General features: G+C 39.3%; 1 protein-coding gene across 2 annotated transcripts in view; it reads left to right on the top strand.

The window, feature by feature from the left end:
• GUCY1A2 (guanylate cyclase 1 soluble subunit alpha 2) overlaps window positions 1–22382 on the top strand; it is a 144698-nt gene that overhangs the window by 5139 nt on the left and 117177 nt on the right. For both annotated transcript variants that reach the window (XM_042866872.1, XM_042866875.1), the window contains exons 2-4: window positions 5362–5423; window positions 8374–8495; window positions 18425–19143. In XM_042866872.1, coding sequence (XP_042722806.1) covers window positions 5362–5423; window positions 8374–8495; window positions 18425–19143 — 903 coding nt within the window. The remainder of the gene's footprint in view (window positions 1–5361; window positions 5424–8373; window positions 8496–18424; window positions 19144–22382) is intronic.

Raw genomic sequence — 22382 nt, 5'->3', positions numbered from 1 at the left:
CTTCTCTTCTCTTCTCTTCTCTTCTCTTCTCTTCTCTTCTTTCTCTTCTCTTTTTTTTTTTCTTTCTTGTGCTAATGTTATGCTATAGTTCTGTCTCATATCCAAGTTCTTTCCAGATATGTCTGCTTGCAAACTCTAAGTTTCAAAATGAAGACAAAATAATCTGTGTTTCAATTACAGGGCTCAAAGCATGTTTGCAGCTCGGCGTATAAAATCAGGCCCAGTGATGCTGAGAACACTGGGCTTGTCCTATCCTAGCAGAAGAAATTCCTTGAGGAGCACTGACACGTAAAGCTTCTCATTTCCCACCTAGCATAGCACCAACGATTTTATGAAGTAGGTATGAGTTGCTTTCAAAGGTGAACAGGTAGCATGAGAGGTAGATTATCTGTCATGTCCTCACGTACTGAATGTCTTCTTCCTGCAGCACGGAACAGATCTTCTATCCATCTGAGACATGGCTGAAATTCAACAGATGAACAAAATGATCCCAGGCGCTATTATAATGGATAGCACCCGGAGATATTTATCCTTCACTGTCAAGGAGCTAGACTGGGTGATCTAATAGGCAATTTCCATCCATAATGTCTGTGATGCTTCTAGTTGAAAGCAGTTGGGGATACAGGAATTATAATTTCTAATTATTAGTTAGCACTGTTTTATTTTTTCAGAGTGTTTGCACTGTTATTGCCGTGGTATAATATGGGGTAAAATACTTGGTCTCAGTGTAATTTATTAAATTGTTTCCTCTGATGTGAACAAATATTTGTCTGTGAAGAATACCCCAGCTTGTATGAACTGAGGAGCAGAATGCTCTCAGCTTTAGATGCTTAGTAATACAGAGCCCTGGTGCAGCACCTTCTCCTCCTCACGTCTGGGTGATGGTGTGCTGCTGTCGGGCAGCTCACTTTGCATCCAGCTGTCAGCCATCCCACTCTGGATCTCCACACACTCCCCTCCTGTGGGGTCTGCATCTTCTCCTCTTGATAGCAAATTGGGTGCTTGTTGTGATCTGCAGGCAGTTGGCGCTCTTACATAAAACACAAAATTCTGGATGCAGGAAGATGATTTTCATGGTTACAGAGAAGAAAACTGAGTGCATCCTAAAGGTTAAGAAGCTAGAGAGTAAAACAAATATATTTTTTTCCAAATTATCGTAAGCACCACTAAAGATGGTTTTTTTTTGAATTTTCAAATGGTTCATTGTGCTGGGGCTCTGCATCTCTGTTTCTGATTTTGGTCTATGCCCTTTCATTCCATCCTATCAGGAAGGGGATAGAGAGGGATCCAGGTCCTGCCAGGGAGCCTTCCTCCTTTCTGCATCACCAGAAAATTGTCAGATGCCAAAGGAGCCTTCCTTTCCTTTCTTAGTTCTGTTTTTCCTAGTTGCAGCAATTTCAGTACTTATCTTCACAAGCCTGGCATTTGGGAAATGTTGATAAATGTTTGTCCTCATCTGGAGCCTTGTTTCTTTGATTACTGCCTCTTTAACATCAATATTGTTCTGACCAGAAGGACAGGGAAAGAACAGATTTCAACCACTTTCATGATCACAAGTTAAATATTAAAGAAAAAATCAACAGCAATGAAACTATTTTTCCATTAATTTCCTTCCATGTTGTCCAGGTACAAGTGTGCTTAGAGATCTGTAATCACCTAACCACAGAAACTTCGCTAGAATTGTTTTTGAAATACAGAAAAATAAGTGTTTTTCATTTATGACAGTTCAGCAGTGAAACCCTCAATTAAAACCTTACACATCTGCTGAGTTAGTGATTGAAGACTACAAATTTAAAACACTTAAAGCAAGCAGCATGGAAGTTCTGATTTGGCTGAGGTCACAGTAGCTCACCCCTCCTGTGTGCAAAGTGCCGTGCCTCCAGGAGGAACACACAGCTCCCTAAGACAAGGAGTCTGAAGGAGCCCCTTGACCTGACGGAGTTCCTTGAAGAAATTCAGATAGAAGTGAAGTGGTTTCTAGCTGAGATTATTATGCTTTTCAGAGCTTCAGCTTTCGTGTTTAAAATTTTTAGCACTCAAGTTTTTAAGAGCAGGACTGTTGAAGTACTTCTGAAGCACAGTAGGAGGCACTTAGCTTTTACCAGGAAAAGTCTCTGAAGCTTTGTTAGGACTAAGGAGAAGCTGTGTCTAGCTGCTTTTTTGGTTTCTGCTGCTCATTTGGCTGGGACATGCCCATTTCCTACAGTCCCTTTCTCCTCTAGTACTGGCTGGTCATCATAAGATGCAAAAGGAATGGGATGGAGAATACAAAATTGCATTTTTGTAAACGTAAGCAGTGTCATCTAGGATACTCTGTTTAGTACTATTACCACCTGGTGGGGTTTGTCTGTGCACACCTGAACATCAAAAAGATGTGCAAGTCTAAAGCAATTGGTCAACATCCTCTCTAGGCAAATGACACAGATGTTTCTGAAGACTGAGTCCTTAGACTTCTATTAGTTGCCAACTGTACAAACAAGTGTATCACTTTGGGCACATACAGTTAGGCAAATGAGTCCTACCATTTCTTTCCAAAAGTGTTGCAATTAAATGAGAGACATTTCAGAGGTAAAAGGAAATGGTCAGGGAAGAGGTTAAGGCCTTCGTCTTCTGAGGAGAGATTTGATTGCCCGAGGAGAGACATTTATAAAATAGATGCAATTAAATTAATCTAATCTTTTTTTTTCAGATGATGCATGTTTAAACTAGAATTCCTTTTCAAAGTAAGTTGTCTGAATTAAACAACAACAACAAAACCCTTGAATCATCATTTAGACAAATACATTCATAAAGATTTTCCCCAGTTAGTCTTGAAAACACCCCTGAGGGTATTATTAACCTAGCTTAGGGGTCTTGATTCAGTTTTGCATAAGAGCAGAGTGAAATCTAGTGAGAGGGGCAGATTTCTCTCCAAGTGCATCCTGTAGGCTGGGCACCACAAACAGAGCCGTCTGGCTGAGTCACAGTTGCTGCCATGATGAGATGCCATGGCCAGAATCACTGCCTGCTACTGTGCAATAGTGGCCTGCTCTGCTTTCAGTGTTGAGTTGCAAGGTAGAGGAGGTGCAGGAGATGGTGAGCAGGTATAGCTGTCATGGAGGATGAGCAGTTCTTCAGAGACCTTGCAGAGCCAAGAGTCTGAGCCCTGTGTTACCATGAAGGACAGACAACTAGAGACAACATCAAGGGGCAAGGGTGGAAACTCTTGACGTGGGGGAGGCTGGTGTTGTGTTACTCCTGACAACAAACCAGAAAACCCTTTTTCTCTTACATGAAGTACAGTTCAGCAGTTACAGAGCAGGGATAGTACTCTGGGGAGAGGTGGGAGAGGTGACCCACCTTGTGGCGAGGCATCAGAGCCAACTGAGCCTCCACTGTTAAAGGCTCCAAGGAAAGGAGGGTAGTAGTTATCAGAAACTGTCTCCTGAGGAGAAATTTATCTGTCAAGCTATCTTGCTGCCTCAGTAGGCATGCTGCTTGCCAGGAGCTTAGACACGGTATTGCATGCAGGCTGCCAAGACTCATCTGACATTGGGATGCTGAACCCTGCTGCTCATGCATGTGGGCATTAATGATACAGCCAGGGGAGCCCTTGAGAATATCACAAGCGTCTACTTGTCTTTGAGGTCAAGGGCAAAAGTTGTGGGGCCCAGCTGGGGTGTGCTTGATCCTGCTGATGAGTGGGAAAGACTCAGGTTGGAGTCGATACATCTTGTGAGGCAGCCTCTGTGGCTGGTATTGCTGGAAGGGCTTTGGTCCCTGTGGAGCAGGGACTGCTGAGGAAGAATGGATTCATCTGGCAAAGTGGTGTGAGGATGCCTTGACAACGGGCTTTGTAACCTTGTGAGAAGGGCTTTAAATTATGCTTGTTTGGGAAGGGGTTTCATTCTCTGAAATGAAGGCTGGGGAACAGTGAAAAGTATTTTTTATCACAGGAAACAGCTCTTGCAGAATGGAGAAGGATTTATCTGACACAAATATATAAAAAAACTAAAGGTTTGCATCTATTTCATCTCATTTTTGTAAGTGTACACATTTCTACACATTTGAATCCCAATGGACAGACAAACTCCTACAATTTGACATTAAAAAGAAGTTTTTACACTTGCACAAACCTTGTATGATCTTTTTCATTAATGCTTTTTCTGGTACCTCCTTCTGCCAACTCACAGGCAACTGGTAGGAAGAAAGGTCAGGTCTTGAACAGCTGAATCTGTACAGAAGTTGGCAAAATCTGAGACTTTCAAAGATGACGGTGGTTTGAATGAAATCTCAGTGGTGTTTTTTCAAGAACAAAATGGCTGAAGTCATCGGGCTGTTTGGCTGTTACTTTCTAAAACAATTACATGTCATTTCTAAAAGGTGAAGAAATACTAAATATTTCTAAAATTTGAGTGTCTGATGCTGCCGCTGAGTCTTACCAAAATATTCCTGTGCCTTTGGTATAGGAGGAAGGATATTTAAAGGATACTTAAATTCAAATTGGGTACCTTTGTCTGCTTGTCGCCAGACAAAATGTACAGGTGAAAGACTTCAGATTTAGTACATGCTGGTAATTTTGGAAGAGTGATATTTTGTCATAAATTACTTGGAAAATTCTAAAGAGATTGACATGGATTTTATATTTTCTTGATTTACCCAAAGATTTCTCAGGCATTATTTCAAAATAATAGGAACAGCAGCAGTACCAGTAGTAGAAGTGTTTTGTTTGGTCAACACTATAGTAGTATTAATAATGAAAATAAACACAGTCATGCACATATGTTGTTTGTTTGGTGAACACCTACTAAAATAAAAACAACATCAAAATGCTTGAAGCATGTCATGATTTTCTTTTGGCGAACTTGAGCGTTTGGATGATTTAAAAGATGATGGAAGAATTATGGCTTGCTAGGAAAGTAAGCCAAAATAAGTTACGTCTTTATAACATTCTTTAATGCAAAATGCTCTAGGGAGCATAGAAAGTTTCAAGACCCTATGCCTTTTCCTGGAGATATGTTTATCAGAAAATTCTAGCATTTACTTGTGGGCTATTTAAAATTAATTATTTTAAAGTAATGAAATAATTGGCATGTGGTAATTAGTGAGAGCTAATAGTGAAGTGGTTACTTTGTTATGGACAAATAGTTTTGTAAGCAGCATAAATTTTGCATCTCATTTTTAAATTAATTCTTACTTAATGAAGAACTAAGATACTAGGAATGAATAATATTTCTGTTGCTATGATGGGCACCTGGCAGGTTGATGACGAGGAGGAGTAAAGCTGGAGAATTAAATAGTGTGTTGGAAGATATGTTGATTAGACTGTGCCACACTTCCCTAATCTTATGTTTTTGTGTTTTTTTTTTTATTCTTCCATAGCCTCAGACTATTCGGCAAACTCTTCAAAGGACACTGCAGTACTTTGAGCATCAAGTTATTGGGTAAGTCTTCATTTGAGGTAATGAAAGATGCATGGATGTGCTTTCCTTTATGCTTTCAAAGTCACAGCCTGGGCTGACTTTAATTTTCCTTACAAACTGCTAGGGAAGCTCTGGAGTAGCAGCACATACAATGGATATTAGTGATAAACTGCTGCCCAGTCCTTTTTCTGTGCAATCCCATCACACCACGACTACTTCATTAACAGTGACATTTCTTGTCTGAGGAGAATAGGGAATCTTTTTATAAAAGTGTAGCACCTACTCCAGTTTGCTTCTCATAGAGCCAGATGAGATTTCTGGAAAAATTATATGTTCTGTGAGCTGAGGCCCCAGTCTTGCAAAATTTACATAATTTTTTGGTGCACATGTGTATGGTTATATACTTGTTTTTTTTGTGTGTGGGTGGAAGCACGGCAGGGCAAAAATCTCCTCCAAAGAGTTTATTAAGAAAATTAAGAGATAACTGAGGATTTAAATATAGTGATAGCAACAGTCATCATAGAAACCTGAGACGTTCTTTCATTGATCAAAAAAATCTCCTTACAACCTTTCCTTTACCTACACAAATATTTTGGCTTTTGCAGACAGCTCACATTTCTAACAGAATACAATGGATGCATGTCTGTAGCCATTAAATGGCAGTGCCATGTGACAAATGAGGAATGCTGTCCTCTGAATTCAATTACGAAGATGTAAGGGAAGTTTTTTCAAGCTGCATTTAGGGTCGTGTTAGGATTTATGACATTGTTTTGAAGCTCAGTGCACTGGAGGAAATTTCCTTTACCTGTTTCTCAGCGTTTGATTAAAATTCAAAGGGAGCCCTAGCTTGGTAGGTGACTTGCAATGTTAGCATGCCTGGATAGCACCTGAGGGCAAGAGAAGGGAGCCAGTCTTGTCAGTTAATTATGATGTCCACTATGGGACAAAGAAAGGGAGAAACCTTCTGGCTGCTGATATTTTCAGTTGTGAAAAAAATTGTGTGAAGCCTCATGTCAAGAGATTCAGTGGGTGAGACAGAGCCTTGTGAGAAGCATATGTGCAAAAACAATGCTGCCTATAATTTATGGCCACATGTGGTTTAGATATTCTTATTTCAGTGGACAGAGTTTAAGAACAGGACACTCTGGAAACCTGTAATTCCTGTGATTTACAATACACTTTGACTCAAGTTTTTGAACACTTGCATAGGTTTAAATAAATCACAGTGAAAGTAGAATCTGTCTGTAGAAAATGTCTTATATTTGTGCTGTCCTTATACGCACTGTGGTGGGCTGCCCTCTGCCAGGCTCAACCTCACTCCTTTATCCCTGCCTCCTTTCCTTCCTCCCTCTGAGCCATGGAAGGCATTGGCAGGGGGGCTGAGGTCAGTCATAAACACTGTTGCTCTGCTCCAACATGAACACTCCTTGGCGTATCCCCCTGCTCCAAGGCGGAGTCCTCCACCAGCCACAGGGGAATAGCTGATCAGTGCCCGGGGTACCTCCTACCCGTCCTCCTTGGCTGCCCCTGCTGCTGGTGCAGTTGTTTCTCACACTCTTTTGTCTCATTCCTCACATCACCAGGTGTTTTTTTGCCCTTTATTAAACATGCTTTCCCAGAGGCACCATCAACATGGCTGCTGGGCTCCAGCCATGCTCAGTATGGGGCAGCCTTTCCTCACAGAGGCCCGTGTAGCCCCACAGCCAGCACCTTTGTAATGACACCCATACACCATAAATGTTTATTAAATCCCTTGTCCTCCTCAAGAGCAGAGGCGAGGAATGGCTGTGGTGCCATTCCAAGAAGCCTGTGGTGCAGCCTGCAGAGGCCTCATCTCCTGCTCGGTTGTGGCTTTGGGCTGTGACTTTGAGCTCAGGCACTGGGACAGGACATGGCCTGCTGCTGAAGCAGAATAAGGGCTGCTGTCCTTTGGCACGGCCTGGTGTCACCAGGGTCCTCTGTGAATGTCACTGTAGAGTGTACTATCAGCCTTTGCTTTGCTCCACATGGAAGACCAGTTTGTTGTTGGAGTAACCTGATGGGCAGCTCTGAATCCATCATAGCCTTTTCCACAAGTGCTGGCAAATCAGGTTCTGGACTTTTCAGGACATGATCAGGTGAGAAGTCCAGTCCTTAGTGCTGTTCATGATTTATGAAGTATAAACAAAGTGTGAAAGCACAGCAAAACTGTTAATAAAATACTCATTTAAAAAATCTTTTCTCTGAGCACTGAGCTAAATCAATTGCATATTTTGCCAAGAGCATTGTCACTCTGCTGTAATATTTTCTTCACTTGTATTGGCTCCTCTGTCCTCATTATCACCTGCATAAAGCTTTGTTTTAAACGTAGTATGAGCTTCTGTTCTGTTTCCATTGAATTAAGGAAAAACAATGCGGCAAAGCTAAATCAAACAGAATAATTTAGATGTCAGTTCTTTCCTGTTGGCCTGAGCACAGCTCTGTACATTTCAGCAGTGGTGGGATTCTTTTTAATTTTTCTCTAGCAGGCTTTAACACAAATTTCGTTTCTTCAGAAGATAATCCACTGAGAAAGCTAGGTTTTATTCTTGCAATGCTAATGTAATGTGACATGGAAGATTTATTCTTCTTATTAGTTATTCTCCATTGTCTCATAAACATCATGCTTGGAGTTTGCTGTACAACTTTGTTAGAGCATCACAGCAGGGGTGACGTGACAGATATGCCTGATACCCTTCCCTCATGCCTGAACCCTTTGGAAACACCTTCTTTCTCATGTATTTATTCTCACTGGAGATAATATTCCAGATTCTAGTATAATACCACATGCTATTAATCCAGTGTCATCTGTGTGAGAATATGTATGAAAGGGATTGATGGGAAGAGGAAAGAGATGGGGGGGTTAGCCACATCATTTATTACCATTTCTGAAAGTTATTTATCTTACATTTGTATAAAGAGATGATATATATTTATTACTCTTTTACTCTAGGTACAGGGATGCAGAGAAGAACTTTCACAATATATCAAACAGATGCACCTACACAGACTGCTCTGGCAACGAAGAAACTGAAGATGTCTCAGGAATTCTCCAGTGTACAGCTAATGTACTTGGTATGCATTTTTTAAAGGGAATTTGTTTACTTCATTTGAAAAGTTTATTGACCATCTTATCACCAACAAAGAACCAAGGCATTGTTCCAACAAAGAAAATTCAGGAAGCAGCTACATAAGTAGCTGATACATCATGCCTTTTTCTACACATATTTTATGCCTTTAAGGCAATCTAAAATGACTTTGCAGTCAGGAAACTTTACAGACAGATCAAGCTTTAAACCTTAGGTTATACTTCTTCTAACGTTCAAAATTTCCTTGCTTTTCCTTTGGAACCTTCAGTAAGCTGCTGAAATTAGGGTGGAAGGTGCAAAAGATGTAATTTTGGTTCACTGGAAGTCACCTTTGACCTAATATACAGTAATATACAGGATAAATCTGCAGACTTTTTATGGCATTATGCAGCTAGAATTCTTTCTTCAACAGGAGACATAGGAGTGAAGTCTGACCTTAGATGATAATTCACAGAATCATAGAATCAGGGAATGGTTTGGCTTAGAAGGGGCCTTTTGGACTAGATGATCTTGCAGGTCGTTTCCAACCTTGTGATTCTGTAATTCTGTGATTCTTTAAGATCATTTAATAAGTTAATTAAAGACGTGATGTACTTTTTGTGTCAGGAGAATAATGTAAGGTCATAGTCTACCCATGTTGCAATGTGGACCACTGTATCCTCCTGACAAGAAATTCCTTCCCGAGGCTATCTGATTTGTGTGTCAGTGTTTTCTATCTCAAACAGTTAAACAGATGTGGTGCATTCTGTGAAACAGCTTTTGTGTTCTTGTTTAGAGATGAATGTTTTTTCAGTGATCAAAGTGTTTTTTCCTTTGTCAAGTGCCTTATTTTGCAAGATGATAAGCACCTTCAGGGAGGTTCTGAGTGCCTTTAGCTGCTGTTCAAAGCTGTGGGAAGAGGCTGTGCTTGGCACCTTCCATGTTTGGGCCACTAAGAGAACACACTAAATCATAAATATGTCCAGGATTAATTACAGCATATTTTGTTTGCATCTTTAAATGATTGATTACTAACTCTCAGAAATAAATGCTGTGAATTGTAAGGGACAGGACAAAAACAAAATAATGATTTTATGTAATAACACGTACATATTAATACTGTTAATAACCCCCTGACAAATTACATTTTCAGTACTTGGTTCACCATGAAACAATATATGTATTCCAAAAATAGTTACAAATACTTTTGGCTTCAGAGTGCTTTTAAATCAATATGTCAGTCCTGATCTGTTAGCATGGCTGAGTGGTGATGGGTAGCTGTTTTTTCGGTGGTATCCTCACAGTCTGTGTTGGGGGCAGATCAGCTCATTGGGATCCCAGTTTATAAGCAGCATCTGGATGTCACTGTCTTTGGGAATAAGTAAAATGGGTTTTGTTGGAAATAAATTTGCAGGGATTGACTCTTAGAAAAGCACTTCTTTTAAAGATAAAATCTGAGTTCATAGTAAAAAAAAAATAAAAAAATTCCATCTGAGCAAAGCACTAACAATGAGCAATAAAACCAGTTTTTTATTGTAACTGTTAGTTCCTTTGGAGGCTGCGTAATTAATTCTCACATACAGTTATTTTTCTGGTTGTATAGGGGTTAGTGAGAGAATTTTCTGTACAAGAATTACATTACTACTGAGATGGGTATGTGGAGCAATTGGCATTGCTGACAGAAGAACGAGAATGAATCTAACTGTGGTGGAGGCTAGAGAAACTGCTGAACCAAATCTAGCACTCAAGTTATTTATAAGAGTGGTAGCAAGGATTCACTGCCTAGTGCTGCAGGGAAGTGTATTCTTACAGATGCTTGGCAGCAACCTCCTGATCTCTTACATTAGATAATGCCAACACAAATCACCTCTCCTGACCCTGTAACTGCCTCTAAAAGAGTCATTTGGCATTCCTTATTCATCCAGTGAATGCTGAGATCATTAGCAAGCCTAGAAGACTGTGAGCACGTTTTGCACCATGGTCCTGGTGCTCACACTGCTCACAGCACAGTACTGGCTGCATGCTGCACTCCCAGCTCAATGCATACAACTTTTCAATTGCATACAAATTTTCCACCTGTCAAGTCATGACAAAAGTACAATACCATCTTCCTGCAGTGGAAGGGCCTGGTTCTTCTTATCTTCTTGGTAAGTTATTCCTGCTACAAGTCTAGACATCAATAGAGGTATTCCTGCTTTAATCTGCAGTAATTAATGGAGCCACGTCCATCATGCTCAAATGCTCTGAACCATGTTTGATACCAGATCAGTGGTACAGTTTCCCTTCTGGTGACAGCTTCTGTGACTGGAATATTTAATTTAACTCAGTGTTCTTTTCATAATAGTACCAACAGCTTATGATGGGCTCTAGTTTTTTTAAGTGTGCATGCATACTTTTTACAGTGTCCTTCATAAGCGTATTATACAAAGGAAAAATAAGTAACAGTAGGTTGGAAACTGGGCAAAATAAAAATCCCAGCCTCAAAGAGAGCATTTTGAAATAAAGTATTTCAATGAATAAATGCTGGTATGTTTTATCCTGTTGACCCAGATAATACCTTTATCTGACTAGGTAGACTCTGTTCAGAGCAGATTTTTGCTGTTAAACTGAAGTTATTTCAGGAGTAATGACAAGATTTGTATCATCAAGCATATTATGTGGATTTCTACTGCATTTCCTTCCATCTTTTATTCAATTAATTAATTTGTGCAACACAATTTTTTTTTTAATCTGTTCTAAAAAATTGGCTTCTAAAACCTTAAAGCACAAACCTTTTTTCCTTAAAGAATGCACAGCTTACATCAATGGCAGCTAAGTTAGCTCCACAGGTGGACTTAAATTCATTGTACAAAGTTTTCCTGTCAGATAGTTTACTCTTACAGATTAGTAATAAAGCTCACCATCTTGATCTTGCTTCTGTTAGTGGTGTGAGGACTTTGAGTCTCTGTCATTACTAAGTGAATAACTTTATGGGCATCTTCCATGTGAAGGATGATACGACAAGGAGACAAGAATTCTTGGATCTTCTGGCGATATAATATGTGGGATTCCACATTATAGCCCTGTACCATCAGGAAGATAAACTGCATACCTAGATTCAGCCTCCCTGAGATGCTGAGGAGGAGGTGGAATTCATTGTTGGTGTGGGAATTCAGGGAGCTCTTTCTCTTGGTGAAATTTGCTTGTCACTACCAAAGAAGATATGAGCTCTAGGCTTCTTTATACTGAGCAAATCATGTCATTTCTAGATATAACCGGCAGGTTGTTCCTTCATTTAGCCCACATAATTCCATAAAAGTCTTTTGTTCTTTGTACATTTGTCAGAGTGGAATGTCTGTGTTTCTTTTCTGAAACTAAGAAAATCTCAATATATTTTCTAGTTAAAAAGGAATAAACTTGAGATCTTTCTAGTAACTATTTAACAATAGTGGCACATTGTTGCTGACAACTACTGCATTTGAGAAGACAGGAAATACATTAAAAAGAAGATATCAGGACAGATCTCAGCCTACGATGAGATTAGATCAAGTGATGTAAATGGAAAAGATGGACAAAGGCTTGGCACACTCTCTGCTGAACAGATGCCTGAAAATTGTAAATGCTTGTATATTTAAAGCACATAAATTAGTTTCACTTTCCATTTCCTTTGAGCTGACAACTGCAGATAGTCATTAGGATGCAACTAATTTAGGATATACTGCTTGATTTATAATTAAAGCTGTTGGTTTACAAATGGTGTAAAAGGAAATGTTACATGGCCCAAAGGACTGGAGAGACTAATGGATTTTAGTAATACTTGGAACTGCATTCATCCTCAGGGGGGTCGAATCTTTACACATAAGGCTCCTTTTATTTAGCAGATATTACACTGCACTGGCAACACAAAAGTAATCTAAACAAAACCCACGCAGTTAATGAGACTTCAAAACTGAGATGAATACATCTAAATTAGAAAAGGACAAATACTGATACCAAATGGCCTTAGACTTTGCTGTTCTCAAACCAGAACTATTTATTGTTGGAAAGCAGATGTACTATCAGTGCAGTATTGAGCAGCTTGAAGTTATGATGTACATTACCATCTTGTAGAAGTCTATTTATAAAGTAGAAGACATTTTGGGCATGATTCATTGACTAACTGTAGGAGTTTGTCATTATTTTAGGTGCTGTGGAGTATCTAGTTTAGCCTATGTTAAACCTTCAGAAACATATAGGCCTTCCATAAGCCTCTATTCTGGCAGATTTAACAATGTATTTGTCCTTTTGCAGATGTCTTGGATGCCTAATGAAGGTTCAAGTGGGATTAAATTTTTGTGTTTATAACATTAGATTTATATATTTAATCATCTGAATTGAGCCTTTTATACATGTGGGGAACTATGATAGATGATTTTGCATTTCATGGGAAATGTTTTTAGATTTCATTACAGTTGTATTCTTTCCGAGAAATGAAGTTCTCCTCTCTATGTAAATTCAAAGACATAGGTTTAATGCAAAAGCAAATTTAAAACTGTTTTTACTGCTGTTTGATCTCTAGAGTTAACACAAAGCAAACTGTATCTGCCTTCTTCTTAGGAAACATCAATTTACTAATTGCAGTTCTTTGATAAACTGTGCAAATAGAAGTAGTGAGGTTTCCAAGATGCGATGGAGGGAACACAATGATTGCCATGCTTCAGGCAGTTTGCTTTTGCCCACAGCTGCTACTGAAAGTACTATATGAAGGAACAGAAAAAGAATGCTGCCTCTTTTTTATAGCTGAGTTGAGCTTTCTGTGTCAGTAATTTGGTGCAGACTCCTTTACGGGTAGCCTGAGCACAGTTGATTGAGTCCTCACTGAGTGTAGTAATTACAATTTTTTTTTAATACAGTATTTCTAACCAGAATTTGTTGGAGGAAAACTTCAACACCTTTAACAAGGAAAAAAATGCCCCATTAAAAATTCAATAGAACAAGTATTATGGTGAACAAGCATGAGGAATACTTTTAAACAATAACTGTCTTTTTTATTTTATGAAATGAAAGTTATGGGGGCACTGGATGATGCAAGGGAAATATAGTAAGGGAAGTATAGTGCAAATTTTACAGTTGTGTCAGAGTCATACATAACGGCATAAGATGATGTTATTGCATTTGAATAAAGGCAGTAAAATGATAATAAGAAAAATACTGCCTGAGTTTCCAGGATGATATAAATTCATTACGATAATCAAGTAAGATCAAAGTCTTTTTACAGTAATTAGATACTGGTATTAGAATCATAGAATAGAATCATAGAATAGCTCAGGTTGGAAAAGACCTTAAAGATCATCGAGTCCAACCACAACCTAACCATACTACACTAACAACCCTCTGCTAAATCATGTCCCTGAGCACCACATCCAAATGGTTTTTAAACACATCCAGGGATGGTGACCCAACCACCTCCCTGGGCAGCCTATTCCAGTGCTTCACAACCCTTTCTGATATCCAACCTAAACTTACCCTGGCACAACTTGAGGCCATTTCCCCTCATCCTGTCACCTGTCACCAGTGAGAAGAGACCTGCCCCACTCCCTCTGTAAGCACCTTACAGATACTGGAAGAGAGCAATAGGGTCTCCCCTCAGCCTCCTTTAACCCAGACAAAGGAGGAAGCCACTAGGGTCACTTCAGCATTAGCCTGTACACATAAAATTCTTTCTTTTATTGAGAAATAAATGTTGCTTTTCCTACTATTTTTAAATTATACTTTGGAATCTGGAACTGCCACCTGGCTTTGTGTTGACAAGACTGTTTAGGACAAGATTATACTCATGACAAAAATCTGCTAATACAAAAACATTCAAGGACTGTTTTTTTTTTTTTTTCTTTAACTGAAGGTGACACAGTCATAGAATCACAGAATGGTTCAAGTTGAAAGGGAACTCTGGAGATCATCTATATAGCCCAGCCCCCCTGCTCAAGCAGAGATGGCGAGCACATTATTCAGTGTCAAGTCCAGAGAGATTTTAAACATCTCCAGGGAAGGAGACACAACCTCTCTGGACAGCTCTGTCACCCTTACAGTAGGAAACTTTTTCCTGGTTTTCAGACAGAACTTTCTTTGTTTCATTTTGTGCCCATCACCTCTCATCCTATCAATGGGCACCACTGAGAAGAGTCTGGCCTCACACCCATCCTCCTGACATCCTTCTTTTAAATACACAATGATTAGATCTCCCCTGTGTCTTATCTATTCCAGGCTAAAAGGCCTAGTTTCCTCAATCTGTCCTCATATGAGTGATGCTCCAGTTCAATGATCATTTTAATAACTCTTTGCTCAACTTGCTTCTGGAGCGCCTTGTCCCTCTTGTACTGTGGTATTTGGGATTGGTCGCAGTACTCCAAGCATGGCCTAATCAGAGCTGAATAGTGTGGAAGGACAACCTCCCTTGACCTGCTGGCAATATTCTTCCTAATGTGCCTCAGGATACCACTGGGCTCTTGGCCACAAGGGCATCTTTCTGGCTCATGGTCCTTGCTGTCCATCAGGACCCACAGGTCCTTCTCCACAAAGCTGTTTTCCATCAGGTCAGCACCTAGCCTGTAGTGGTACACGGCGTTATTCCTCCCAAAGTGCAGGACCCTGTACTTGCCAGTGTTCAATTTCCTGAGTTTCTTCCCTGCTCAAGTATCCAGCCAATCAAAAGCTGTCTTAATGGCAGCACATTTCCTGAGCTTGCCTGTAATAATATTAAGGCAGACAGTGTCAAAATCCCTGCTTAAGTCCAGGTTGGTAACATCCACTGCTCTTCCTACATTTGTCCAGCTAGTTGTCTCACTGTAGAAGGCAATCAGGTTTCCTCTGGTGAATCCATGCTGACTATTCCTGATCATCTCTTTCTGTTCCACATGCTTAGAGATGGCCTCCAAGCTGAGCTGTGCCATCCCCTTTCCAGGAATGAGGAGAAGCTGACTGGCCTGTAGTTCCCTGCATCCCTCTTCTTGCTCTTTTTGAAGATCGGGATGACATTTGCTTTCTTGTAGTCCTCAGGCATCTTTCCTGATTGCCATGATCTTTCAGAATGATTGGGAGTGTTTAGTTTTCTTTTTGTTGCTGATGTATTGGAAGAGGCCCTTCTTGTTGCCCTTGACATCTGTAGCCAGATTTAATTCCAAACGGGCCCTTGTCTTCCTCATCACATTTCTGCATGCAGGATGTTTGTTTTAGGAGGTTGTTTGTATTTATTTAATTTTCTCAGTGTTTCATCATGTCTATTATTAGAGATAAAATTCCTGACTAAAACAGACCAGCAGTTTGGTCTATCTTGTGCATACACATTTTTCTATTCTGAGTTAATCTAATTTCAGCTGGTACTATGTGTAACTCAATTCAGAACTAGAATGTTTTTAAAAGTAGAGGCACATCCTGGAGTCAGATCATTGACTTGAATATAATTGGATAATTCATGTTGTTTGGAGTTAACATGTTATGTCCAGACTGAACAGACAGTCTTCTAGAGCAAACAATGGACCAATCTAAGATAGTCAACAAAATCTTAGGCCAAATACTAAGATAAAGCTCCTTTCATTGACTGTAAGACGAGACTTACCAACGTAGCATTAGAGTATGGGGTATTGGGTTACCAGTCCTACTTACCCTGGTTTTGGTCAGTGGTGCTAATGCAAACTACTGTTTTAACTGTAATGTTATAATATGCTTGAAAGACAGCTCCTTCATCCATGCTATTGCTAAGGAATGCTGCATATTTGTGTTCCCATACTATTTGGGCCTCTGCAATCTTACAACCTTGGATGCTCCTGCTGAAGTCTTGTGAGTGCTCATTTCTACAACCATACTTCTTTTGAAGTTCACTCTACACTCTACAGAAAAATAAGATTTACATGTATGTATGTTTGTGTGTACACATGAAAATGATAACTTCTTAAATTCTTGTTATTAATATCCAATGCTGACATTGGATACTGGTTAGAATTTAATTATTTTGTGATTGCAGTGAGAATTTTTATGGAAAATATTACATTACTTTTTCTTATGCTGATGTAGTAATGAGTCAGTAATTGGCATGCTGTTCTCTGAATTGGGATATTAGCAGGCATTATGTACCAGAGGTAATTTTTTTCTGGCTTAGCTGATGATCTGACCATCTGTGGGCACAAAAGATCCTGGGAATATTACTGTAATAACCTACTTTAGTGACCAAAGTTCATTATGAGTAATGGCCTTCAGATGAACTTTCCCAAACTATTCCTATTGCTTTGTCATGTTGTCCTGTTTATATATGTAATTTTAGAATTTTAATCTGCTATCAATCATGCTGAAGGGCCAAACAAAACTCTCTCATTGCAGATGGTTTGCAAAGGTATGGAATACACTCATCCCCTGTAAATATGATTCTTGTATCTCTGCCTATGCGCATGGGCCTTCCTTGAGATGATCAAAGGTTATAGTCAGCAAATGACAGATGAGTGACTTCTGTCCTGCTATACCTCTTGGGCATGAAAATCTCTTTTCACACTATTCTTCCAAACTGTAAAGCCTACAAGTAATTTAAACAAACAGTAAGAAGTTTGGTGATCCATTTGGATCGTATCTATGTTATAAAGCATGCTGAATACATATTAAAATAAAGCTCCTATTGCACCCTGAGGAATGAGATTGCTCTTCATTTCTGTTAGAACTCAGGATCAATTTTAAGGTGTTTGAGTGGTTCAGTAGAATTTAATAAATTCAATACACTGGAGGAACTGTGTAATTTATTTCTTGCAGGATATTTGTAATTCACATACAGCTTATTTATACTTCTTTTTCTTCTACCACAGCTCAGTAAAACACAAATATAGCTGATGAATTTTGTAACTATGCTATGTGATATAGGATTAATGTCAGATGAGATTTAACAGAGTATATCCTACCTAAAATAAGACAGAAAATGTTCAATAACCATCTTAAAAATATATTTTTTTTTCTAGTTTTAAAAGTAAATAAAAAATGGTATAAAAAATTATATCCAGAGACATCTATTACAGATATTTCCTTTCCCTTGTGCAGTACCAGCCTTATCACTTCTGTAAATCAAAACCTTTTGTATTGCCCTGATGGAGACCTGAAGTGACATTTAGAGATATAACAGACCTGTCTCAACTAATAGCAATTTAGAAAGTTCTAAGGGGCATGGATTTTTCGAAATACAGATGAATGTAGAAGCTCAAAATAGCGAGGTTTTGTTTTCCTTTTCAGGCAACAAAAAAGTAACAATTCTTTATTTCTATTTTCTTGCAGTGCCCATATCTATAATGAGAAAAATATTTTGTCCATAGAAAAAACCACCACCACCACCAACAAAAAAACCCAGCTACTCAAGTGTCTGGCTTTGCACTGCTTTTGAAAGCCAGTGGTCTCACTTTGCACTTTTCATGAAAGTTGAAATTAGCATTCCAGAAACTCATTATTCAAGCTGGTGAGAGCTTGGTCCTTTGAGAAACAGCAAACAAGAGGGGCTATAAAAACAGAAACCTCTCCCATGTCTGCATCAGCAATGGCTGGTATACACCCTTGGCTGGGTGTATTTGCACAATAGACTACATGTGACATACACTTAAGGGAAAGTTAAAAATTAGGGAAATTATAGTGTGTTCTGGCTTCCAGCAGGGAAGAGGAGACAAGACAAGTGTAAACCTCACACTTAGCTGGTTAGGATCCAGAGCTGAAAGCATGAGGGATTGAAATGGCAGACAAAAGTGACTACTAGAATGAAGCAGCATGTTTCAGGCATCCAAGGGTACCATTCAGGCATTCCTAACTACCATGGAAAACAGTGGTTCCATGGGTAAATAAACAGTGAAAAAAACACTCTTAATCACTTGGAAAAATACTGAGAAAACAAACAACAAAGGGATGATGTGACACAGTAGCTATGCATGTATTTGACATGAGTGTCTTGTTGTCCTATAGGTCTGAAATTTGAGGAAATGCAAGAAAAATTTGGGGAGGAATTCTTCAATATCTGCTTTGATGAGAATGAAAGAGTTCTTCGAGCTGTAGGTGGGACCCTTCAAGACTTCTTCAATGGCTTTGATGCTTTGCTGGAGCACATTAGAACTTCATTTGGAAGACAGGCCACCCTGGAATCCCCATCTTTCCTATGCAAAGAGCTCCCTGAAGGCAATCTCATGCTTCATTACTTTCACCCACATCAGATTGTAGGGTTTGCAATGGTGGGAATGATAAAGGCAGCAGCAAAGAAAATTTACCGATTGGATGTGGAAGTAGAACAGGTCACTAATGATAAACTGTGTTCAGAGGGGACGAACCCAGGTAATTGCAGCTGTCTGACTTTCCTTATCAAAGAACACGAAAATGCAAATATCACAAAAGCACTTCCATCAGGAACTTCCCAGTCTCCCTTAGATCTGAGGATTAGTATCAGCACCTTCTGCAGAGCGTTCCCCTTTCACCTGATGTTTGATCAAAACATGTTTGTTCTTCAGCTGGGAGAAGGTCTAAGGAAGCAGCTCAGATGTGATACCCACAAAACTCTGAAATTCCAAGACTGCTTTGACATAGTTTCTCCTAAGATCAGTGCCACATTTGAACGAGTCCTCCTGAGGTTATCTACTCCCTTTGTTATTCGGACCAAACTTGAGGATTCTGACTCTGAAAATAAAGACAAGGTAAGAACATTAATTTGAAGGACTTATGTGTATATGTGTGTGATGAGAGAGGAGTTTTTGTTCAGAAAGAAACATCTAAAGTCCTGTGTACTGTGAAAAGCTCAATTATGCCTTCCAAACAGGGTTAAGTGGTATTCCTCAGCCAAGTGAGTATTTTCCTAAATTATTTACAAGCTTTGCCTGAGATGCTGTAGGAAATCGTGACACTGCAATTGAGGAAATTCACATCAGTGAAGTTGCTTAGTTCAGTTTGAATCAGAAGAGTGAGGATTTTTAGAAAATGCCCATATCTAATCCTTAATTTCACTCCAGTTATATTATGATAACAATAATAGTTATTAAATAGTTATTAAACTAGGGAATAGCTTTCCATATATTTTCTGAAAGACTCTTGCTGCAGGGCTCACATAGCTACTTTAATATCCTGCTTCCCAATTTGGAAACACTGCTTTTGTCTGTGTCATATCTCACCCTGCTTCCAAAAAACCAGAGCTGTAAATGGTACCAGTATCACTTAACACTAATTTTAATGTTTCCCAATAATTTAAAATAGTACTTGTCCTCCTACTCTGCCTCTTCCTTCAGTGTTTCAGAAGAGAATTACCTCAACTAGTGTGCCTTATATTGAGTTCCGTGCATCCCATGTGAAATTGTCTTCTAGAACAGACCTTTACAAAGACTTGGTGCCTTCTTGCATATCCTTGAATTCATGGAAAAATTTTTGCTGCAAAGTGAGATTCCAGCTTTATGCACTGACACACTTAATACTTTGTGCTTATATTGAGAGTGTGTGCTTGGGTTCTTTCGAGATACTTTGGAGATTTCTTAAGTGAAATAATTAATGATTTTCAGAATTTTTAAGAGTTAGCAATCAAAAACAGTCAACCCTAATCACACTGATATTTACCTACCAAATTTCTGCTTAAAGATGGCACATATACAATTCAGATGATCTGGATATGACTTGAGAAATTGCGCCTCTACTTTGCTGCTTGCACTGGGCCAGTGTCAGAACAGCTCCTGTGATGGCAACATACCTAATTCCGGCCTCTTTTCAAAATATAGCCAATTCTGACAGCAGTAGTGTTTTCACCTTTTCTTTCACGCTGCTCTTTGGCACCAATAAAAATACTTCTGCTTCATTTTCCCCTTGAAACAATATTGCCCCAAGAGAAGCAAACTTCTCATTTTGTATGATTTGATGTATTCAACCTACTTAAAACCAAGAGGGATTTTGTTTTTCAGAATATATCCTCAAAGTCACCCGAGCCTGTAATTATGAAAAGAAAATGCTGCATGCAGAGTTAGAGGTTTTAGCTCTGAGCTTCCTTGTGGCATGATTGCTTATCTTCTGAAAGACGTTTGTGCCATATTCCTTCCTGCTGCCTCTCCATCCCTTCCAGGTGTCTTCTGCCCTGGGACAGAGTCCCAGCTCCTTGACAACCTTTAGCTCTTCTTGAATCTGCTGTAAATGACTCTGAAGAGGAGTGTGTTGATTCCTAGTTTTCCTAATTGTACATTAACAAACAAACAATCTCACTTTCTTACCTGGTAGTGTATACTTGTGGCTTTCTCACAGGAGAGTATCAGGGAGTGGAGCTTGCTGGAGGCAGGTTTAGCAGCCAGCTTAGGAAGAAACTCTACTTGCAAACGCTTGTTCTGTACCATCAAGCTCAGTCACTACAGGTGAGTTATGAATTCAGTCAGTGTAGTGCCCAGATGCCACTTAGGAGAGTGACCCTCTCTGCCTTGAAGCTGTGTAGAGTCACATCCTGAACACCAAGTGTCAGCATACTAACTCAGTGGGAATTTTCATTTTTTGAGAGGCAATTAAAAGGAAAGATCAGTAGTTAGGGGTAAATTGTTTATTGAACAGTAAGGTGTAAATGAGAGATAAAACGCTGATGGCAAAGTGCAGGAGACCTGGTTTAAACAAGTGCTGCAGGTATGGGAACAACAATGTATAGGTAACTTCTTCTGAGTCACTGATTTTGTAAGTACTTTCCAAAAGTTTCTGTGAATAATTATGGAATTAAACAAAGCTCAGCATGTGATTTTGCTAGATACTCAATTTAAAAAAAAAATTTTTATTTTTTTTTTCAAAATGTAAGGTTGCACATACTGAGAGAGGTCATAATTGCCTTGCTTTCATAGATTTTGATAGAAATGACCCGGCAATACTTTTATCTCATGCTCAAGTCCTTGATTTTCTACTGGATAGAAAAAGTAGACTGAGTTTAGAACACTTCATGCCTTGCTGTACTCCCAAGGCTCAGGTCACTCAAATATCTCATTCTGGAACTCTTTTCAATAGTTTGGAAACTGAGTTTTGGACCAGTAAGTCAGTGCTGTGAACAGGATTCCAGAAACAGTCAGCAATAAGTAGCTTATGTATTTCCCTATTTTTCTGTCACATATGTTTATTTAGTTTTTATTGGAGTTGCACCCCACTTAAAGTGATTTCTTTTTTTTTAGATGACTCTGCTCTGATCTCACTACTTTTCAAACTTGGTTACTTTAAATGACACTTGAAGGGATGCAACCCAGATGACTGCTGCAGTTTTTAAGCTGCTTAGATATCTCAGTGGTTTTTCAGTAAGAAAAAAAAAAAATATTTCAACAAGCTTTGTGGTAAACAGACAACCTTTCAGAATCTTTTCAAAATATTTTTATCTCTATTTCAGTGCATAAAATAGATTTTTTTTTCAGCCTTGCAGTAAGAAAGACAGAATAACAAAATAATTTTAATTTAGTACTTATTCAACAAAGCAAAGTGCAAGGTTTTGCATGTGGGTAGAGGCAATCCCAGATATATATGCAGACTGGGAGAAGAAATCTCAGCTCTGCTGAGAAAGACTTAGGTGTTCTGATCGATGAAAAACTTAACATGAGCCAGCAGTGTGCACTTGCAGCCTGGAAGGCCAGTGGTATCCTGTGTTTCACCAGAAGAGGGGTGGCCAGCAGGGCCAGGGAGGTGACTGCTCCCCTCTACTCTGCCCTCATGAGGCCCCAGCTGGAGTACTGCATCCAGGTCTGGGGCCTGCAACACAGAAAGGACGTGGGGCTGTTGGACAGGGTCCACATGAGAGCAAAGAAAATGACTGTTAGAGGCTGGAGCACCTTTCCTATGAAGAAGGAACTGGGCTTGCTGAGCCTGGAAAAGAGAAGGCTGCAAGATCTCATTGTGGCCCTCTGTTATTAAAGGGGTTTTATAAACAGGAGGCAAATCAACTTTTTAC

The sequence above is a fragment of the Lagopus leucura genome, unplaced genomic scaffold, assembly GCF_019238085.1.
Source record: "Lagopus leucura isolate 7727_CA_CO unplaced genomic scaffold, USGS_WTPT01 Super-Scaffold_100001, whole genome shotgun sequence".
Classification (NCBI taxonomy): Eukaryota; Metazoa; Chordata; class Aves; order Galliformes; family Phasianidae; genus Lagopus; species Lagopus leucura.
This window is presented reverse-complemented; position numbering and strand designations above follow the sequence as displayed.